This window comes from Octodon degus, unplaced genomic scaffold, assembly GCF_000260255.1.
Source record: "Octodon degus isolate 3935 unplaced genomic scaffold, OctDeg1.0 scaffold00191, whole genome shotgun sequence".
NCBI lineage: Eukaryota > Metazoa > Chordata > Mammalia > Rodentia > Octodontidae > Octodon > Octodon degus.
This window is the reverse complement of record NW_004524767.1, coordinates 3,840,093-3,861,824: the sequence shown is the minus strand read 5'-3', so window position 1 is coordinate 3,861,824 and position 21,732 is coordinate 3,840,093. Positions and strand designations below refer to the sequence as shown.

The window sequence follows — 21,732 nt, the reverse complement described above, 5'->3', positions numbered from 1 at the left end:
AACTCAATAGCACTGGCTGACAAGAAGTCTAGAAAGCAGTGATTCTCTTCTTAATTGAACTCATCCTATTCAACTTTCCACTTGCCTCAAGTTAAGCTCACCCAAACTCACTGCTCTTACACTGGAGAGTACAGCTTCGCCATTCATGCCACATTTGTCCCAATACGAATGCTGCATGTAGAATAGCAGGCCTGTGTCACAGATATTGACAGACAAAACTATTTGCCCTCGAAAGCTACTTTCACTTAACACACTTTGCCTCCATGGCTTCCAAATTCTTTTTTCCACATTCATGCAAACCAACCCGTACTGGTGAATAACCCACACAAAAACTTTCATCAACAAGTTTTTAACTAAAGTATGTGACTGTGACAAACTATATTTTTGCTTCTTTTCTAAACCTACAAAAGCATAATCAATGTTACAAATTACAAAAAAAAAGTTTTTTTATATGTGGTATTTGAACATTATGTTTTGTATGAGGTGATCCTAACCTTTTTTTAGCCATTTAAAACAGCTACAACTATATTCTTCCACTGTCAGATTTTATGAGCTCATGACAATAGTTCTGAGAATAATATTTTATATTTTGATATCTTATTTCTTACATAAGAAGTATTATACAGGTATCATAAATTTAATATGTAGATACTGAATGAAGATTGAGTGAAGTTATCAAGATGTTTTGAGATACTGTTTTTGCTGTCTGCTGAAAATACTTTTGTCCTGTCCAATTACAGTAGATCTTAGTAAAGAATAGCTTTTATTTCTTTTGGTAGAGTGTTAAACAAAAAAGGAAAAATGATTTTGTTTTAACTCTTGAAAACATAAATTACTGATTATCTCTTTATTTTGTGAGTTAACATAACTTGAATACATTCTTACCAATTAGGATAGCTGTGATCTAAACCAAAATAAACCAGAACATACACTGAATGTTGCTGGGTTTTCTGAGACATTTGCTTCCTTGGAGTTAGTATTCACTGGCCCAATTCCTAGGAAGGACCGCTGTAATCATTCTGGGTCCAGGAGTGAAACAATTGTATCAGAACGACGATATGCTCTGAAAAGGATGTCGCCCTGGGTCACATGTTTCATCTTACTGGTTGATCAGAGTAAGTGCATTAAAGATAGATTCTCTACAGGAGGAAGAGTGTAGGAGGTGCCAAACAGGAGAAGAACCAATAGGAGAAGATGGAAGAAGTTAGGGCTTGAGAAGAAAAGAGCACAACGAAGGGAATCGGGGGTCACAGGAACTTAGGGGAAGGCAAAGGGGAAGGAATTCAAGAACAGGAGGAACAATAACACAGAGATATTTGCCATCTTTATATTATTTAGGGTCCCCAGAAGAAATAAAGTAAAACATAGACAGTTAATATAAAACTATTCTTTATGCTTAAAACTTTTCTGTAAAGTGAACAACAAAAATGTAGATCTAACTATATATGAATATATGCTACCTTAATAAAAAAGAGACATTGTTTAATGCAAATAATTTTATTATATATTTACAAGTAATCTGACATTGGGTAAAAGAAATACCTACAGTATCATTTTAATATAAAATGACAAATGACTTTAATAAATTAAAATGACCATTTTACTGAAAATTAAATAGCAGTCATGTAAAAATAGCTTGACATTATCAGTAAATTTTTCAGCATACTATTTTAAATAGACCACACATAAGTTCATTTGACTGTCCAAAGAAATAATGGACAGAGACTACATGTCGTTAGGTAGTTATGATTTGATAGTGACAGTAAGAATGACGTTGAATGCATTTTAAAAAGCAGGGAGAGAGCTTGTGGTTTTAGGTTTGTTTAGCTTTGATGTGAACAAGGAGAAGGCTGAGAGTGTGACATTCATTGTGATAATGATGGTACCCTGTTACCTTTCGTGGAGATCAGCAGTGAATTCAGTGAATTGAAGAATGCCAGAAAAGTACACAACTGTCCGATGTGTACAGAAACGAAGAAATTAAGTGACAACTATGGCTTAGTGACTTAGACAATCTAACATTTTCTAATCTTTACAACAATATTTTAACCTTTGAATCTGTAGGTAATATGAAGTGTGTTATTGTATTCACAGGTTAAAACATTATTATTATTATTATTATTATTATTATTAATGTCACCTAGATGGAGCCACCATAAGGACAGTTTTCACAAATAACAATTAGGCTGAAATAATCACACATACAGAGTATAGAATAAAATACAAACGACTTACAACCTTAAATAATTTCATATTGAATTCTAGTGACTTTTCATTTCAATAGATTTAATAAACTTCATCTTAAACGTGCACACAAGAAAGGGCACAACTGGTTCCACTGAGATTGTACCAAATGATACATCAGAGGCAGGATGTGAGATAGTCTTGGATCTTAGGAATCTACAGTGCACCACTCAGCCATGAAATGACATTCCTGTCCGACTCATGACTCGGGTGTTTGTCACAGAGAGCTGCACTTTAGGAATCCGTCCTGCTGTTGTATAGCATAGCCACACCAATTGTGCTTACAGTTTGTTCTGTTTGGTATTTACATTGAACATAGGACAAGTATAAAATTCTGTCAAGAAAAGATCTTTCCACAACACAAGTACTTTGCCAAGGAACTCTTAGTCCCATTATTCAAATACTATTTGTTTGAAGCAAAGAAGCAAAGACGCTGGCCACAAGGAGCAAGAACCATGCAGTTGTTAACAATACAGGCTAAGGAGGAGGAGGCTTCCCTGGAAGCCACCGCACACAGACACAGGGGAACAGGTTCCCTCGATCTCATCCAGACTGGGTTCTGAGCAATTTTTTTTTAAGCCCTGGCAACTGTGCAAAGATTAGCAGAAAAATTACTCACTCCAAGGTCACCTGAGCCACAGCGTCCATTGAACTGTATCCATTTTCCATGAAAATCTCTGTATAGCGGCCCATCTTGATTGCTTCTAGCCATTCACCTACTGACCGGTAGGCCCCAGACCCCAGGGATCCATGTTCCACCAACAGACTGGATGCTCTACAACACACAACACACAAGACACAAACATCACACGGCTTTTCCAACAAAGTCTGCTGAAACGTCAACTCCTATTTCATGGATCTTGGTGACTATTTAAAAGAGAAAGTATATAAATAATACCTTGGAACCAAATAATTCAAAATACAGGAGGACACAAAATCAGTGCACCAAGTATTTTATAATGCATCATGAAAAAAGACTTATAATAGGCTAATCATTAAATTTCTATGAAAGAGATAAATACCAAATTTCATAGGTAGAAATGCACAGACTCGGGAATTTTACAGCGACAAAATGATGCTATCTGCTGTGGTAACGGTGCACAGATAATTGTAGAGTTGTCTAAGCCCATGGAATACACAACACTGAGTGAAGCCTAGTGTGAAGCTAGACCTTTACTTACAATGGCATGTCTAGGTGGGGTCGTCATGTGCCACTCTGGAGGCAGACACCGCTGGTGGGATAAAGGAAGGTTTTTGCAGGTGGAGAGGCCGCAGGCAGAGAGGAAAGATCTCTATCTCTTGCTCAGTTTTGTGAGCACATAAAGTTGATTTAAATTAGTGTATACTAAACATTTTCATAGACTCATGTAAATATGTTTACTTTTAACTACTGTGTCCCTTACAAAGTACAGAAAATGCTACCAAATATAGATGTGTGGAATAATTTTTGCAAACCCAATTACTTTTAGAAATTTTTAAAGGATCCCAAGCATATTTAAGATCATTTCTCAGATACTCTAGCAGTCATTTAATGCTTCATTTTCTGCTCTTCTGTAAGCGTGATTACCAGTTCACCTGAAGCAAGAAGCAGGACTTAGAAAATGAAATGTAATTCCAAATACATACAATAACTGCATAAAATCAACAAAAACATGGTGTGATTTTTATTCTACTAAATTCATACTCTTTGACCAATAATAATAAATAATGATATGATGATATTGATGATGATTTCTAAAATTGTAGCCTAAAGAGATGATCAGGAAAGATGGTTAAAAAAAGTATCTGAACATCAGAATTAATTTACATGCCTCTGAATGGGTGACCACCTAAACACATCCCTGCTGTGAGATGCACTACGACGTCATTATCTTTCTCTGCGCTTGCGTTCTATGGGCTCTCTCACATACCTACTTATACTTCAGACAACTTCAGTTTCTACAAAATTAATTCTTTTTTTTTTTTTGGTGGTGGAACTGGGTATTGAACTCAGGCCCTTGCGCTTGCCAGGGAAGCACTTATTCCACTGAGCCATCTCCCCTGACCCTACAAAATTAATTCTATAAAAATTGTTCTGACTGGGTGTTAGGAGTGACATCTATTTTGTCAAAACTTTTGAATACTTTTCAGTTCGTGAGATGACTGACCTCTCACAGACATATATCTCCTGCCTCCCTCCTGAAATCTCATTCCAGCTCACCAGTTTCCATGTTACTATGCACCCTGGTTTTTGCTTTCATGATACTGTGTGCTTCTGGGTTCTCCACAATGTCTGTGACTTTTACTCCTTTTGCTGGTTTGAAAATTTACAGGAAGCTGGTCCTTTGCCATATATCTTCTTTCTTTCATTCATTTTTTTTTTGGCTCTGAATGCCTTCAGGGCAGGTTTGACTAGCTTGAGTTGTGGGGATTGAACCACAGCAAACTGAGCCTGACTGCTTTGTTGAGCAGCCACTTAAAGAACTGAGCTAAGGGGCAGGCCCCCCCTGTATCTTCTTTCAAACTGTAACTCCACTCTCCCTGGATTATTTCACCCAGTTTTATAATTTCAAATAGCAACTGTATTTCTCACTTTTATCTCCAGACTAGATTTCACTTCTATCCATAGGTCTCCTCTGATCTTTCATATTTCTCACAAGAATGTCACCCAAACATAGCTCAAAACACACTCCTCATCTTTCCCACTCGCACCTGCTACTGAAGCGCTCCCATGACAGGAGGTGAGACAGCATTTCACCCTTTCCTTGTCCTCAGCCTCCTCCTCTGTCATTCTGTACACTGCCCCATCTACTCACATGGTGCACATGGGCTGACTTCTGCCTCTTCCTCATGGCTTCATTCCAAGGCACCTGCAGGGCTCCCCATCACAAGCATTCTACCCTCTTGATCATCTTTCCTTTCTTAATTAGTTTCTTGGTACAGTTTCAATATACATAATGATCACACTCATCATAGGGAATTTTAGCTACTGTACATGATGTCTTTTAGTTTTGATCATCTCCTTGAATCCTATTCTCACTCTCCTCCTCCAACCAAACAATGAGTTCTCTTTGAGTTTTTTATTTTGAGCAGTCAGTCTCTCCTCCAACAGAAGGCTACATACAGGTAGATACTTAGGATTATCTCATGCCTTATTCTTGGCTCCTAGTCCTCAGAATGACACAAAAGGCAAAGATGAATGTTTGCTAAATGAATGAATGAATGAATGAATGAATGAATGAATGAACTGCAGCAATTTGTGACCACTAAACAGCAGGCTCAAAAAATTGTTAGGGACAGAAATACAAGAGGAATAAGTTGGTGAGTAGGACTTTGAAGGAGAAACTCTAACTGTATTACAATTTTTGGTACTAGGAAGGTCTAGACTATAACCCAGGGAAGGGGAGTCCAAGGCAGACTTAAAGAACAAAATCAATGGAATAGGAAACTTCAAACTGTTGACAGATATACAAATGCATTCAGATGGTTACTGAAATCACCAAATCTGTGACAGAGAAGGAATGCAAAGGGAAAAAAGAAGTAGGAGTTGCCATCCGCTAGAATTAAGATTTGCATATGAATAAATGAGGGGAAGTGAGTGGTATAGCTTGAAAGCTAAACCTATTTTGCTTGTTAGAGTACCAGGAATCAAACTCAGGACCTCATGCTGGGGCAGATGCTATACCAATGAGCTATGTCCCTGACCCAAAGCCAAACCTTCTTAAACAAAACCTGGCAATAGGGCTGGCCTGAGAGCTCAGAAGACTAAAGCACATGCTTAGGCAGAGTGCAGTGGCCGGGTTAGCTCCCTGGCATGCTGTGCTCCGCCCCTTGCGGCCCCCCACTCCCCGCATGCTGAGGTAGCAACTGAGACTGGGCGTGGTGGCATGCGCCTGTAATCCCAGTGCTTGGGAGGCTGAAAACAGAAGAATCACTGAGTCTGATCTATGTAGTGAGACCTTATAGACCCTGTCCTAAATACAGAAGAAGAAAAAAAAAAAGAAAAGAAACCTGCCAAGACAATTTTAACTATGATAAAAATATAACCTTTGTTTTTAAAAGAAAGATACTGCTGTCACCTTACAATAAGGTTGGTGAAATAAATTACTAAAATTTAGAATATTAAGAATATTGTTTATTTTTTCCTCCCTTTATACCCATTTTTGACAAAATAACACAATTCAAACAAGTAGATGAGAGGAAGGCTTAATATCTTACATTGCAATAAGCAATTTTTAAAATTTAGGGAGCAACATAAGGCATAATTGCTAAGAAGATGTGTTCTCCGATTGCTGCTACAGAAAGCTAATGATGCTTGAACAAGCTGGAAGATTCATTCCTCATTTGTATTTAAGATGACTTTTGTATCCCATCAATTAATGGTATGTCAAAATTAGAGAACTTTTGTGACTTTATAAACAGTTTACACTTAGTTCAGGCTAACAGGCAGCTAATTCTGAGAACTGCATAACAGTGTTCTTATAAAACAGGCAATTCCATGTCTACTGAAAATAACCTAGTAAATTTTAAATTTGAAATCAAATTGATTAATATTAGAAAAAATAAGAAGTAATTTTTCAGATAAAAAGAAAAGCACACTCTATATGTATGTGACATTATTTAAATGCATTCATGTTGCTATTCAGGAAAAGTATAAAATATAATCATTGGCTCACACAAATTTGCTCCCCGATATTACTTATTTATCAGCTTTAAATCCTGTTGAAACTGCACACTAAATGTTCAATTAATTATCTGTGTACAACTGGAGAAAATCAAAAGGATCCTCCTGGTTGTCTGGGTTCATAAAATATGAACACTCAAAGGTATTCTTATTTACAATGTAGATACTAAAATGTTTTAAAGAAATGAAAGTGTAACTGCCGTTAAATATTCTGGTTTAAAATATGCCAGTATACCTTTGGCCGTTTCCTATAATCTGACTTTCCTTGCCCACATGTACCCACGGAAAGACTGTACACCATTTGCATACCGGCGAATGGCGCCTGCCAGTGGTTATGCGTTTTTCTTCATTTGGCTCCTCACACTATTAGGTTATGGCTGGTTGCTTTTTAGTACAATCACTGATATTTCCTAAATCATAAGACTCATTATGATGCAAAACTTGCTTTTCCATATATTCCTGCCATAGATTAGCTTACATGAGAAGTAATTAACTGGTAGGATGATGAGGCTTTCAGCACACTGACAAACGTTCACGCAAAGTGCTGAGATCAGGGCTGTACCTGCTCGACGCGTTCACCAACGTCTTCAAGCTGCTGGGGTTGCGGATCAGCTTGTCCAGCATGTTGACGATCTCCTCAAACTTGGGCCTGCTGCTGCGGTCCTTCTGCCAGCAGTCCAGCATGAGCTGGTAGAGCGCGGCGGGGCAGTCCATGGGGCTGGGCAGCCGGTAGCCCTCCTCCACCGCCTTGATCACCTGCAGGGGCGAAGCAGAGCCGGCCCGCGGGGGTCACTCGGTTGGCGCAAAGAGCCCGGAAACCACCCACATCCAACGACTTCATTTCTCATTATGTCTTTTTGAATAATAACTAGAATCAGTAATTTTTTTAAAAAAATTCCTTGCCGTTTTTCTTTTGTTGGGGAAAAAAGTACAGTTTCACAGTATACAACGATAGACTTTCTTCCCATATTGTAAACAAAACAAATGGATTTCATTTTTGTCTAAAATCTTTGTGAAGGGTGATTTGTAAGATTCATTGACATAAAATACAGACTTCATGTTTTATTTATCTTTACATTCTGGAATCAAATACAGATTAAATTTTCTAATGATTTCTCTAAAAAGTTAATGTCTTTTTAATGAAAAATTATGTGCAAAGTCACATTTTTAAAGCCATAGAATGGCAATTTTACTTCAAAAGAGCCTTTGGGGTGGAAAATAATGAATAAGTCAAAGGCTAAATTAGCATAACTGTCTCATGTATCATTTAATAATGTCAAGGTCTGACTGTTTATTATTATCTACTGAGTCCCGTCAGGAATTAGGAATGGTGTCTACTAGAACAGGCAGTATAACCGTCACTGACTTTAAATATAACCACACACGTGAATATCAGCCCAATCGTGAGGTTTGCATCGAAAACATTTGTAATATTTCTGCTGCCCCCAAAATTGCTACATCCTGAAGAGATTTGTTTATGCCATTGAATATGACAATACAGTTTTTAAGCAGTTTTGAACATTTGAACATTAAAAACTAGTACAAATGGTCATATTTCTGAAAATCCTATTATAAGTGTATCTTTTACAAACTTAGTTATACTTTGCTGTGAATAATTTAGATTTGGAATAATCAATGGAAAAAATTATTAGGATGGAAACTTCACAAGAATGCTTTGCAAGGATGAGAAAGAAGTCACCCTTTCCATGTGAAAGGCGATAACACTAGAACACACGCCGGGGAGATGGGCAGAAGACTGAGCAGTGAATCTCAGGCACCGAAGGAGGGAGCACAGAGATCAGCCTCAAGCCTAGTGCAGTGAATTGTTCTCTTTTTAAACTTGAGGTGAGCAAATTCATAGAGTGAGGAAATGCTGTCAGTTATAATCTGGGGATTCTTTCATCTCAGGTGACAGGAAGCGCCCAGATGGTATTAGCAGGTATCTGGCTAGAGCACAGGAGACGTTGGGGGTTGACAGCATAAACGTGAGGGTCATCAGTGCCTGATCGCAGCTTGAAGCTGGTGTAGTTTATATCTCCTTGGGCAAAGCACATACTAAAGGTTCCTGAGCAGCACCAGTCATTAAGCAACGACAGGGAAATAAAATTACTCCAGGACTCTGAAATAAACGGCCAAAGAAATAACTGCATAGCTACAGGCAAATGACCTCAGCCACCGGCACCTTAGTTAACTACAAAACTATAGAAGCAATTAAAGCCTAAACCTCAGAAGAAATTCTTCTCAACAGTTACAACATATCTAATACAATAATACATCATCAATGCTGGAAAATAAAATAATTTTAAAAATAAATGAGAAGTAGACACTAACCCAAACTGACAAAATAAATAATGAAAATACTAAATAAATTTCAAGAAAATATTTGGTCTCAATAATCAAATAAATAAATACAAAAGAAATAAAAATTTCGGGCTGGGGAGATGGTTCAGTGGAATAAGTGCTTCCCTGGCAAGCACAAGGGCCCGAGTTCAATCCCCGGTTCTGCAAAAAAACAACAAGTTCAATAGATTGAGGCTGTGATGCCTCAGTGGAATAAGCACTTCCCTGGCAAGTGCAAGGGCCTGAGTTCAATCCCCAGTTCCGCAAAAAAAAATCCATTTTCATGTATGTGTTTATGTAAATAAATTTATTTAATTTGTTTACTACAAGACTTTCTGGGTCAGGGATATAGCTCAGTGGGATAAGCACCTGCCTGGCAAGCATAAGGTTCCAAGTTCAATCCCCAGTACCACCACAAAAAAAAGACTTCCTATTGCTGACAGGATGCCACTGTTTTAACAGCTATGTTGTCAGTACAAATTATCTTAATATAAAGTATCAATCATGGCATATTTTCCCTCTTTTAGAAAAATTATTTAAAAACCTAGCTTAATTCCAGAAGTACTAGTATCTCACAGCTGCTATTCAGTAGTACATTTTCCCATAGTGACTTTCTTTAAAAATAGAAAAAGAAAAGGTTTTCTTTCCTTTTCTGAGCTGCTAGTCTTTACATGTGACTGTGAAATAAATCCATGTAATCATTCATTCCATTTCAAGCTAATTTAGTAAGGGCAGTGGGTTGCAAATGCTTTGACCTCCAAAGGCTCATGACTCGGAAGCTTGGTCTTCAACGTAACAGTCCAGAAAGGTGCTGAGTCTCTACAAGGTGAGACGTAACGTAAGATGACTGGGACACAAAGACACCATCTTTGTCTTTGTGACTAAAGGACCAGGTTAATTTTCAAAGGAGCAGCTGGCTACAAAGCGGGTGGAGCCATGGGATGGTGCAAGCCTCCTCCCTTTCCTCTTCTGCACGCACTGTGACGTGCTGGGTGCCCTGGAGTCATTCTATCTGTCTGGCCAGAGCCTGGAATCTTGACAGCCTCCTTCCCACACACTACCAAGAGCAGCCCTCCTTCTACAGCGAAGCCAGAGGCACTAAGCAGGCAATTATTTGATCTTAGAAGTTACTTTCAGTCTCTTAAACTGAATCAGCTCTATTTCAGGTGAGTTTACATTTAGAAATAAATGTAATTTACACACAAATGAATGATGTCATCCTCGTTTTCAGAATTATTAAAGATACATTGAGTATTCCTTTTTCTTAGTATCAATCTTAGATCAGTAGATTCCAGAGATTAAGCAGTTATATGAACTCACCTATTCAGATCTGCTCCCTTTAAAATCACAGACCCTGAGTAAGAGTTTTAAAATCTAAAATGACTGAAGTCCAAGGTATCTGTTTGTTGTTGCTATTGCTTGACAGCAAAATACAGAAATTTTGAGTTTAAGTATTTATATTTCTTTGTGTATCACTTTTCCAAATGGATGAAAATTATTAAGATGATACCAGTTTTGAAAATAATTACTTCCATTCAAGGGCAGCCCTGCCATTAGAAGACTATTAATATTGTGTTTGGAAAGTAATATTCTCTGAACTCATTTTAGAAAGTAATATTTAGAAAGCAATATTCCCATGAGCTCATTGTAGACATGATCACACAGAGGCTGGGAGACAGAACAATTTGCTGCTATCAAATCTTAATTGATTATTTTGGGTACTTGGATGAGAACTAAAATTTCCATAGTTATGCTTTTGTTGGTTCTAACATTCTGCTTCTGCCTAAGACAAAATATTCTAATATCATACGTTGCTTAGTGCAGGTGTGTGTCACATTCATGAACAGGTATATATCATATATGTATAAACACCTGTAACCTTGCATAAAAAAGGAATAAAGACATATGCCATACAAAGCAAGCTGCCATCTTAAGCAGTGAAATGATCTTTCTGCCTTATCGTGAAGCTCTGGGCCAAAAGAAGTACTGAAGAAACGACTGGATTAAAATTTATGGGGAAAGGAAAAATAGCGAATGCTAACATTTAGAAATGAGAAAAATAATTCTAACATAAAATATTGAAAAAATAGATTATTTAAATGAGCTTGAAGATCTTTTGGGATTTAGGTGCTTATTAGAATAAATGTATTTATACATTATTCAACAAATACAAGAGAAAACACCACCACTACATATAAACATAAAGTATTCAACTTGCTGCTTTTTTATTCAGCAAAGTGTTGACATTCAAAATGTTTACTTTAATAAATAAATTTCTCCTCATTACAGGTTATCACTTTAACTTCTTGCGATTGAATCATAGCTCATTATCTGGTATTTACCTCATCTGAATCATCCTAGTTTTTTGTCATTGTGTGTTGTTCCAGTTTGTCTCTATGACAGCAGCAAAAATTCTAAACCAAAAGAAACCTACTGTTTCATTCTGTCTGCCTGATAAAGAGAAGGCTCTCCCCTGTGAGGTTTAGGTCATACTGTATGAAATGATAAAAAGTATTTTAGATCAGATAGAAGCTAGAATATTGATATTATTGGGTATATTATCTGCAACTGACAAATCAATACTTCACCTTATTCTCTGATAATTTTTCTCCCAAAGAAATAGTTGGTGATCATGTTTTTCAACTATAATTGATCTGTCATGTCAAATTCAATAGAAACTGGGGAATATCACACTTAATGCTGAACCTAAATATAAAGCCACTGATGATCATGAGAATGTTCAAAAATGACAAATCATGTATTTTTCTCACTGTATACTGTATTCAAAGGACACTGCTTTAAAAGCAAACCTTACAGAAAGATCTGTAATTATACAAGCATTATCTATAAACTTCATCTATGATCTCGGAAAATCTGGTCAACACCAGTAACTGATACTATTTTTTCCCCAACAATATTAAATCAGCATTCTCTTGTGTTTTACTCAATACATTGAAATAAAATTATTTAGAAAAGTATAAACACACTAAAATGGATAAAGTCAGGAAAAAAAATTTTACAAAATAAAGGAGTAATAAAAACTAATGAAGCACTTATGACCTTAATATTGGATGGTACTAATGCTAAAAAATGCTATCAAGCATTAAATAAGTGAAATTTGGAAAAGAAAAAAAAAAGAACATAGAAACAGAATCGTTACACATGATACAGATTATGTCAGGAAAACTATAGGTTGAAATGGGGAGACGGGAGGATTACCAAATCTTTAGCAAACTTAGCAAACCCATAGCATATTCATAAGGAGAGTTCCTGGCTCAGCTCACGCCCTTGGGACCAACCCATGGGATTGTAGCAGACCAACTGCTGCTTAAGGTGTGGCTGAACTCAGCCTTCTACTGTGACCCTTGACAGATGAGATCAGCTTTGTGGTCTCAGAAGATGAGACTCATGGAACACCGCGGAGTGCACAGGATCGATTTGCTGAGCAAGGGATGCGAGAACACCAGAGAGAGGCAGCAGTGGCCCTTGGGATGTTCACCTAGCGCTGTGTTCTAATCTATACATTTTCTGTTCCAGGTGTAATTACAGTAGGCATGACTGTCAATAGTGGGATGATGGGCTATCCAGTTGGTGAAGTCCAATGATTCTAAATGACAGAAGCAGAACTCAAAATATGTCAAGTGTGAGAATTAACTAGACAACGAAAGGGTAAATGTTTCCCCCAAGTGAAGCACACATAGACAAGAGCAACAACATATGCGGATGCTGAGCTGGGCTTGGTGGCTCATTCCTCTAATCCCAGCACTCTTGGTGGCTGAGGCAGGGGAGTTGCAAGTTGGACATCATCGGGGGCAACTTAGTAACTTAGTAAGATTCTGCATGAAAAAATCAATAAAGTAAAATAAAATAAAATGGCTGAGTATATAGTTTGGTATGAAGGCATTAGCTTCAATCCCCAATATTGAAAACAATGCAAAGCACTTTTATACTAATTAAATTGGATGATGGCATTAAAATGACCCTCAAGTTACCCCAGAAACCAAATTATGTCATAGTCTGTAGGACTTGCCATCATCTGGCATTTATCAGTAGAAAGAGTAGTAAAGAGACCTTAGTCTTACCTAAATTAATCCGAAATAGTCATATAAATTGAACTTTGTATTTCAAATTATTAGAAGGAGACAGTGTGGTGGTTAGATTTTTTTTAAAAAGTTGGTTAATTTTTTTGGTATAACTTGTATTTTTGAAAGCTTAATAAAGTCATTTATCTTGCTTTGTTTTTCTTGTGGCACAGAGTTTTGTTATATAGTTCAGGATGGCCTTGAATTCATGGTGGTCCTCTGGACTCAGCCTCCCAAGTGCTGGGATTACAGGCATGTACCACCATGTATGTCATTTAATTTTTCTAATCCTTAGCTTTCACTGCAAGACAAGAGTAATAACATCACCTTTCTAAGGGATTATTTAAAAATAAAGATAAATAGGTATACATATATGAATGTATCAATGCATATAGTTATATAAATGCATACACAGCTATATATACATTAACAATATATACTATTATATATTATATATATCAAAGTAACTATACATGCATTGATCCATAACAGAGATTGAATGATTTTTTCTTCTGACTGAGCTGCATGACATTTATTTATTTATTTATTTATTTATACATTTATCTATAATTTTCAGGTAAGATCTTTCTAAGCCAGTAAATTACCCAGGCTGGCCTTGAACTTGAGCTCCACATGCCTCAGCGGAGCAGAATGCTGGGATCCGGGCACACGACACCACACCTGGCTCTGGAGCACACCTGGCTACAGTGCAGCCCTGCCCTTAAAATCATCCAGGGAAGACAACGGGCGCTACTCTTGGGCACAGCTGGACACATGGGCACCCGCTCTCCTTCTCAAGTGGGCACAGGGTCACCCACTGTGTGAACCGGGCCTCCAATCTCAGAGTGTGGAGAAGCAGACAGTTGGAAGAGCCCCTAACAGCAGTTCCAGAACAGGCTTCCCCAGGAAGCATTCACCACTAACACGTCCCGGTGGGAAGGCAGGCGCATGCGCAGGAGCCTCAGTGGCTGCAGGGCTGAGGGGCAGCGAGAGGACTTGGACCTCAACCTCCTCCTCTGTTTGGGTCTCATGGGCTGTTTCACCAGGGCCCCTGAAAATGCTCACACAAGTGCCCTCCTAGAGAAGTGTCCACTGCCCAAACAGCCTCGCTTTTGCTTTACTATCTTTCCATTCATGTCAATTCTAGAAAATCCACATGGAGGAGCAAAAATGTTATCATTCGTTCCTACTATACATAGCTTGAGTGCAGCAGTTGCGCAAAATACCTTGAAATACAGATGTGAGTAAACTTAAATTTTTATATCAAAAAGTAAGGGTTATTTATTGCCACGAGATTGTGGTTTCTACATGTTTATTTATTTATTTAATGTATATGGTACAGGTTCTCACTACCCAGCTCACACTAGTAGTGATCCTCCTGTTTTCAGCCCCCAGTGCTGGGATTACAGGTATATGCCACCATGCCTGGTCTCAGGTGCATGGGGGTGGGGCCTGCATGACCTGGTGCCAGGGATCGAACCCTTGTCGCTCCACTTGCCTAAGCAGGCTCTCAGTCTACTGAGCTATGTTGCCACCAGTCGTGTTTGTCCTTTTGGTTTGTCATAGTAGTAGATGCCTTTGGTTTGTCATAAAATTTTGCATTCATTCTCTGAGGGCTTCTTTTTCATCTTTAAGAATGATACAGGCAGAAAGGTGGGGAGACATTATATAATAGAGTTATAACTCTCCAGAACTGGGCAGCTTTTATGTGACTGAGGAGTTTGTTCTTTTGTACTAACTCGTGCAATTTCTCCACAAAGGCTACTTCAACAATAAGGAAACAGAACAGAGGAAGCAAAGTATTTCATGCTTTTTAAGAAACTGTAATTTTCAGGGATGAAAAAAATGTGCATGTCTGGATTCGGACAACAAAGCGCCTCTTCTGCATACTCACGTCCTGATTGGTCATCTCCCAGTAGGGTCTCTCTCCGTAGGACACCACCTCCCACATCACGATTCCATAGCTCCAGACATCACTGGCAGAGGTGAACTTTCGGAAAGCTATGGCTTCTGGGGCAGTCCATCTGATGGGAATTTTGCCTCCCTGAAATTGAACAAGAGTATTTCAAAGTCTCACATGCTTCCAGGGTATCTAGGGATATGTGCTGTCTCATCAAAAGATCTAGAAAGAGATGTAGCATTTCTAAGTGAATGTGTTTGACAGTGTGCAATCTCCCTTCACGTCTCCCAGCCCATAAGCAATGGAGGCTAACTGCTAATTGGCTGGACGGTTTCTAGTTTAAATTCTGCTTGACTCCCCAAACACACACAGGACCCACATCTCAATTACCGTCCTCAGGAAGACTCCAAGCAGGGAGGAGCAAGCAGTCGAGCGAATCAATAGGTACACTTCCAGGGCTTTCTAAGAGAGAGCAGGGACTCCCCTTCTCTGTGTGCTTTATAATTTTTTTTAACACAGAAATTTGTGGAAGTTTGGGTTGGAAATGCAACCCTAAGAAGTGTAATGGCAGAAGAATCTGATAGATTAACAACTTAGTTGTACATCCCCTCAGCATTATTTTATCTGAGACTGGATTTTCTCTTCTTAATGGCATACTTTCTCTGTGTCTTTAAGCTGTGTAACCTACAATATGCATGTCTGTTTAATTAGATCAGTTTAAAAAGTATTGAACTTGGATTATGGGGGAGAAATTTGCCATGGTCTGCTACACCAGTTAACTTTTGTTGCATACAATAAACTACTCTTCTGTCTGCCTCTTTCAGGAAGGGTATATTATTTTTCCTCTCAATAAACAGATAGGGGGCCTGGGGAGATGGCTCAGTAGAATAAGCACTTGCCTGGCAAGCCCAAGTGTCTGAGTCCAATCCCTGGTTCCACCAAAAAAAAAAAAAAAGATAGGTAAATATTTCATCTATATAAGCAACTACACATTAGAGAGACAGACAGAGGAAGAATTCTTTGTAAAAACAAGACCAAAGGTCTTCCTATTTTATTTTATTTTGGTATTTTAGGGAAGGGTCTACAGGGCATTCAGGGTCTCACTACTAGATCGGACTCAGTGATCCACCTGTTTACAGCCTCCCAAGAGCTGGGGTTATAAGTGTGCCACCACGCCTAGTCTCAATTGCTGTCTCAGCGAGCCCCAGGGGCAGGGCCAGCACAGCAGGGTCTTCCTATTTTAAAGAAAAAGAACAATTTAATTTGAATAAATTGCTATTATAAACCAAACTTTCAAGATATGAGGAAATTACAGTATAATGTTATGTTTCAAAGTCAGGAGAATTGAATTTGTCTCAATCATTTGAATTATAACAAATAAAGCAACTTTTTTCTAAATTTTATTTTATTTTTAATTTTTTAAAACACGAAAAGACTTTTCTGAAACTTATGTTTGTCAATGAAGTATTTATAGTCAGGATCGCACCACGAGCTCTGCCTATGCAGGGACTGTGACCATCAGTAACATACAGGCGAATCCCACTTTGAAGTGTGGCTATTTGATTACATGAACTCCAGCCTGCAGGGTTCCTCCTGGTCCTTGATAGCTGCATCATTCATGCTATTCAGAGGTCCCTTATCTTCCCGCCTCAAGAATTTTCCAGTCTTCCACCACACATTTCAGAGACTTTGCCTTTGGGAAGGCTCAGGGTCTCACCACTCCTTCCACATCTACAGGATGAGGACAATGGCTCAGGCCCTGAAGCACTTGCTCTTTGCACTTAACTGAGACACCACCAATCACACTAGCAACAGACTTTCTTATAACCTCAATCTTACTTAGGCCACACATACTAAGTGAACTCCAATACTACAAGCATTCTTAAATGAGCTTTCATTTAATGCAAACAGTGACAAGTATAGTTAGGTCTAGAGAAGGACAGATGCCCCATCAACTAATGTATTGATTTCTTAAGCAGGCCTTTGGAAGGCTTTGTTTGCTTAGATTAATTACTCTTGGCCTTCAGCACAGTACAGATCTCCAAATATGCATGAGTCACAAAGACACAATGTAAAAACACTTATAATCACTCAAAGAACTTATTTTTAGACTATCTATAGATGTAATTGTAAAACATTGAATAAATCAAGAGTGCATGTGAAACCTAGCTTGAGAAGGAAAGGTGATGGAAAGGTTACTCTATATTGAAACCAAAGTTAACCCTGCTGGAAGTAAAAGACTTGATAAACCCAAATCTTCACAAAGGAGTTTAGACATAGAGGATATCCAGCTTGATGAAATTAAAGATATTTAGAATTACACAAATACCACTCTTTGTTGGGACTGAAAACTCAAATAGTACAATATTATGCTATAGTCATATCAAGTTTTGCACAAAAGAAACTATCAGCTGTTTACCCAATCAATTCAAGAAGCAATCACTTTTCTGGGAAAGAAAAGAGTAGATTGATATTAATTATGACAGTGAGTTAGTGACCAGTTTTCACTATATGTAGTTTGCCTAGTATTAAGAAAATTAGCCATTGAAATATCTCTAGGAAATCCAATATTTTTTAAAAGAATAAGTCTTCCCCCCACAATGTAAATCCCCAAAACATATGACCCAGACACATTGGAATTCATGTTATAATTGAGGGCACTGCAATGCTGATACTTGAATTATCAAACAATGCTACATATGTCCATATTCACATATGCGTACGCGTAGATGTACATGTTAGTAAATGAGATTTTGTCTTTAGGTTCTTTTTATTGATATATATATATATTTTTTTCATGTTGTTATATGCATTATGAATGAGCGCCTTTATTAAAAATATCGAGACACAGATTATGTGAATATTTTACTCATCAAAGTTTAATATTTGCTTTTGCAGATATTAAAAAGTATTGGATGTTTGATTTTTTTCCTCTCTTATGGTCAATTTCCTCTTGACTTTGTTAGAAGAATGCCTTTTATATTATTTTTTTAAAGATCTTTAAAAATTGAATGCTGGCCCGGGAGATGGCTCAGTGGAATAAGCACTTCCCTGGCAAGCGCAAGGGACTGAGTTCAAGCCCCGGTTCTGGAAAAAAAAAAAAAAAAAAAAATCAAATGCCTGCAGTCTCTGTTTTTCACAAATGAGCTCCGTCAGATCTTACCCTTGTAGTGTAGGCCGCCTCAGCATCATCTTCCAGGACCCTCGAGAGTCCAAAGTCAGACACTTTGCACACAAGGTTGCTGTTGATTAAGATGTTCCTGGCTGCGAGGTCTCGGTGCACATAGCCCATATCTGAAAGGTACTTCATTCCCGCTGCAATGCCTCTCAGCATGCCCACAAGCTGAATCACGGTGAACTGCCCATCGTTCTTCTATGGAGATAATCAGAAGTACCACTCAAGCACCAGTAAGCACAAGAGGAAATACGGAAGGTTTTTCTTCAACTTCCAAATAAGCATTATCATCCATCAAAACCCACATGCAGTTCCTAACTCAAGGCAAATGGACAATATTAGAAAACTACAGAGCAAGTGTCTAATCTTCTGTTCCAAGCAGATAAAGGCTTAGAGAGCCCTTGTCAAACACCCCATTTGGTTGTCTGTACTTATTTACTTCTTCTTCTTCTTCTTCTTATGGTAAGACCTTTGCTCTCAGTCACTGGAGGGGTCTGCTCATTACCCACACCCCACCTTAGTTAATGCTGCATATACTTGGAGGTGATTTAAAAGAAACAAGCTGGACAGGCACACGGAGCTGGTACATGATGTGTCCAGAGATAAGGGAGAATCTACAGCAGCAGACAGAGAAGGGAAGGCTGAGTTATGTCCAGGAAAACAGTAGCAGTTTGGGAGCTGGTGGCTTCCATCAAAGGCATCGAATTTAGAGCGGTCACATGGGCACATAATGCTACACTGATGCTGATTGGGAAATGGAGGAACAGCGTGACTCCTCAAGGCACAAGAGCTTGAAAACATGAATGAGCCTGGTGGAGAGCGGAGACGGCAAGGGAAGTTCAGCGGGCTGGGAGCGCTCATGTTTACTGCATGGCCCCGTACAAGGACCTTCAAAACCATCCCTCTAGCCTTCTTAGTCAGCAGCAATAAGCATGCTATGAAAGCCACAAGCTGCCATCTCCTCTGGGTTTAATTAGATACACAAACGTGCTGCATTGTCTCAAAGATGCAATTTGCTAAGCCGTATTAGTTGCCCATACTTACAACCTGAGGATGTGCACAGAAAAGCAAGGTCTCTTTTCCTGAAACTCGGACCTGACAACACTGGCTGTCCTCGCTTGCTGTGGGTTGGCTGTGACCGCAGCAAGAGCGTCTCTTCCTTGTGTCTGTTAAGAGTACGTGCAGACTCCTACACTTTCACTGGGGCTCTGCGCGGATGCAGACGGCTTTCCTGTCTCTGCTTGATACTGCGCCTTGTCAGGGCGTTGCTACGGTACAGGGTTTCCTTTCCCTTCCTCCATCTGCCTTGCCTTCTCATCCTTTTCCCCTCCCTTCTTTCCTTTCCTCATTTCACACTTTCTTTTGTTTGTTGTTCAAATTAGCATATACCTAAATAAAAATACTGGTCTGGGAATACAATCTGTATTTGTTTAAATTTTCTGAACAGACTCTACACGCCAGTTAATTTTGGAGTGCAACCTTTTGACTCTATAGTTTTATCTATCCTATTTACAAATACGGATTTAAAGTTGATCAAATTTAACCTCAATGTTGCAGTCAATGGATGCATACCACTGTCAAAAACAAAAGTATTTTCGACTCCTACCTTTAAAAATGTATCTAAGGAGCCGTTCTCCATGTACTCTGTTACTATCATCACTGGTTTACCTGAAAAGAACAGAGTGCTATAAAATATGATCAGAGAAGACTGCTCTTTAAATTTGCATTGTATATACAATAAATCTAGATGAAGTTATTAGTGTCCAAATTTACAAATTTATATATTATATTGATAAATATAAATTTATATATACACTCATATATTTTTAAAATGTCCCCCAGTAGCAAGCACATTCTTAAGATGATGATATCTTACGCATTGAATAGGTCCAATGAGAACAAAATGTTACAAGGTTAGTAACAGACAAAATAAACAGATATAAATGAGCACACACAATGACCAGTAAAAAATGCTAAGTAGGAAAAGAGTTTAAAGGGCTGGGGAGAAAGCTGAACAGCACAGCACTTGTCTGGCAAGCATGAGGTACTGGCAAGCATGAGTTCGATTCCTAGTACAAAAACATAAAGAGTTTAAAAAAGTTTAAACTCTATTGTAATGGAGGTAATGATATAATGTATCAAATAATATCCAGCAAAGCATCTGGAACATACTAATCTGTCTGTCAGAGGAATAAAAGTATCCTGTCTAACCATAAAACATATTAGAATGAACTTCATGATATTCCCTGGATGGGTACCTGTGTTTACTTGAGAACCGGTGCAGGACATAGAATTACGGCTTGAATACTTACACATACCTCGTGGTGTCAAAGTGCACATACAAAGTGCCAAGTATGTATGAGAACGACAGAAGCAGGAAGCAAAAGAATTTTTCATTGAAAGATCACTAAAAACCCACTCATTAGGAAATTAAGATGGGGGACTCTAATTTCACACAGATAATAATATTTTGAAATAGCTTAAAAACAAGCTATTTTTAAATAATAAGCTATTTATGATTCCTTGAATTTATGTTGTACTTTCCTACCTATATGAGCATATTCTCATAACGCCTTATTACTACTTCTCTGAATCTTGTTTTTTCATCATTCAAAGTGCTGTTCTTGTGCCCCTTTCTATGTGAAAATTTTCCTAGAAATCATTACTTCTTTTTTTTTCTTTTCAAAGTTTTATTGATAAACATATAGCAATGAGACAGTTTCAAATCAAATCGAAAGTACAGTTTCAACAAATAATACACTGCATACATTCTTCCTAGTGGTTAATTGCTGTACAAGATGCAGACTTGTGATCCTACTTACAAACATCATTAGAAAAAATCATTCTATTCATTAAGAGAATGCAACTAGAAATCATTACTTCTGATGGAAGAGCTTTTTCTCCCTGCCTGTTCAGTGTGGAAGAGTAGCCCAGAAGTTAGCAGGACAGACTTGGCTGTACTGCGTGATATTCAATATCAAAATCATTAACATGGTGATTACTGATTTCAGGTCTCCATTTGACTGGATTATGAAATACTTAGAAAACTGGTAAAGTAATATGTCAGCTATGTTCATGAGAGTGATTTCAGAGATCAGTGTGTGAGCCTATTCTTTGGAGAAAAATCTGCCTGCCTGTGGGTCACACACCCAATTAGCCACTGACCCAGACAGAATACCACATAAAAGGCATATTGTTTTTTCCTTTTCAGTTGAGAATTGGCATAGGTCTTGGCTTTGATACCTTGGTAATTAGAACCTGAGATCAGCAGCTTTTGAATAAAGGATGGCTCCTTCTCCCTCAGGGTTCCTAAAATGTTGGCCTTGAG

General features: G+C 38.2%; 1 protein-coding gene across 1 annotated transcript in view; it reads right to left on the bottom strand.

Moving 5' to 3' along the window:
* Positions 1 to 1,481: 1,481 nt before the first annotated feature.
* Positions 1,482 to 21,732, bottom strand: part of Epha5 (EPH receptor A5) — a 330,177-nt gene continuing 309,926 nt past the window's right edge. The window contains exons 13-17 of the mRNA XM_023704186.1: positions 20,011 to 20,072; positions 18,393 to 18,602; positions 15,224 to 15,373; positions 7,470 to 7,663; positions 1,482 to 3,019 (exon numbers count right to left, since the gene is read on the bottom strand). Coding sequence (XP_023559954.1) covers positions 2,860 to 3,019; positions 7,470 to 7,663; positions 15,224 to 15,373; positions 18,393 to 18,602; positions 20,011 to 20,072 — 776 coding nt within the window. The 3' untranslated portion in view covers positions 1,482 to 2,859. The remainder of the gene's footprint in view (positions 3,020 to 7,469; positions 7,664 to 15,223; positions 15,374 to 18,392; positions 18,603 to 20,010; positions 20,073 to 21,732) is intronic.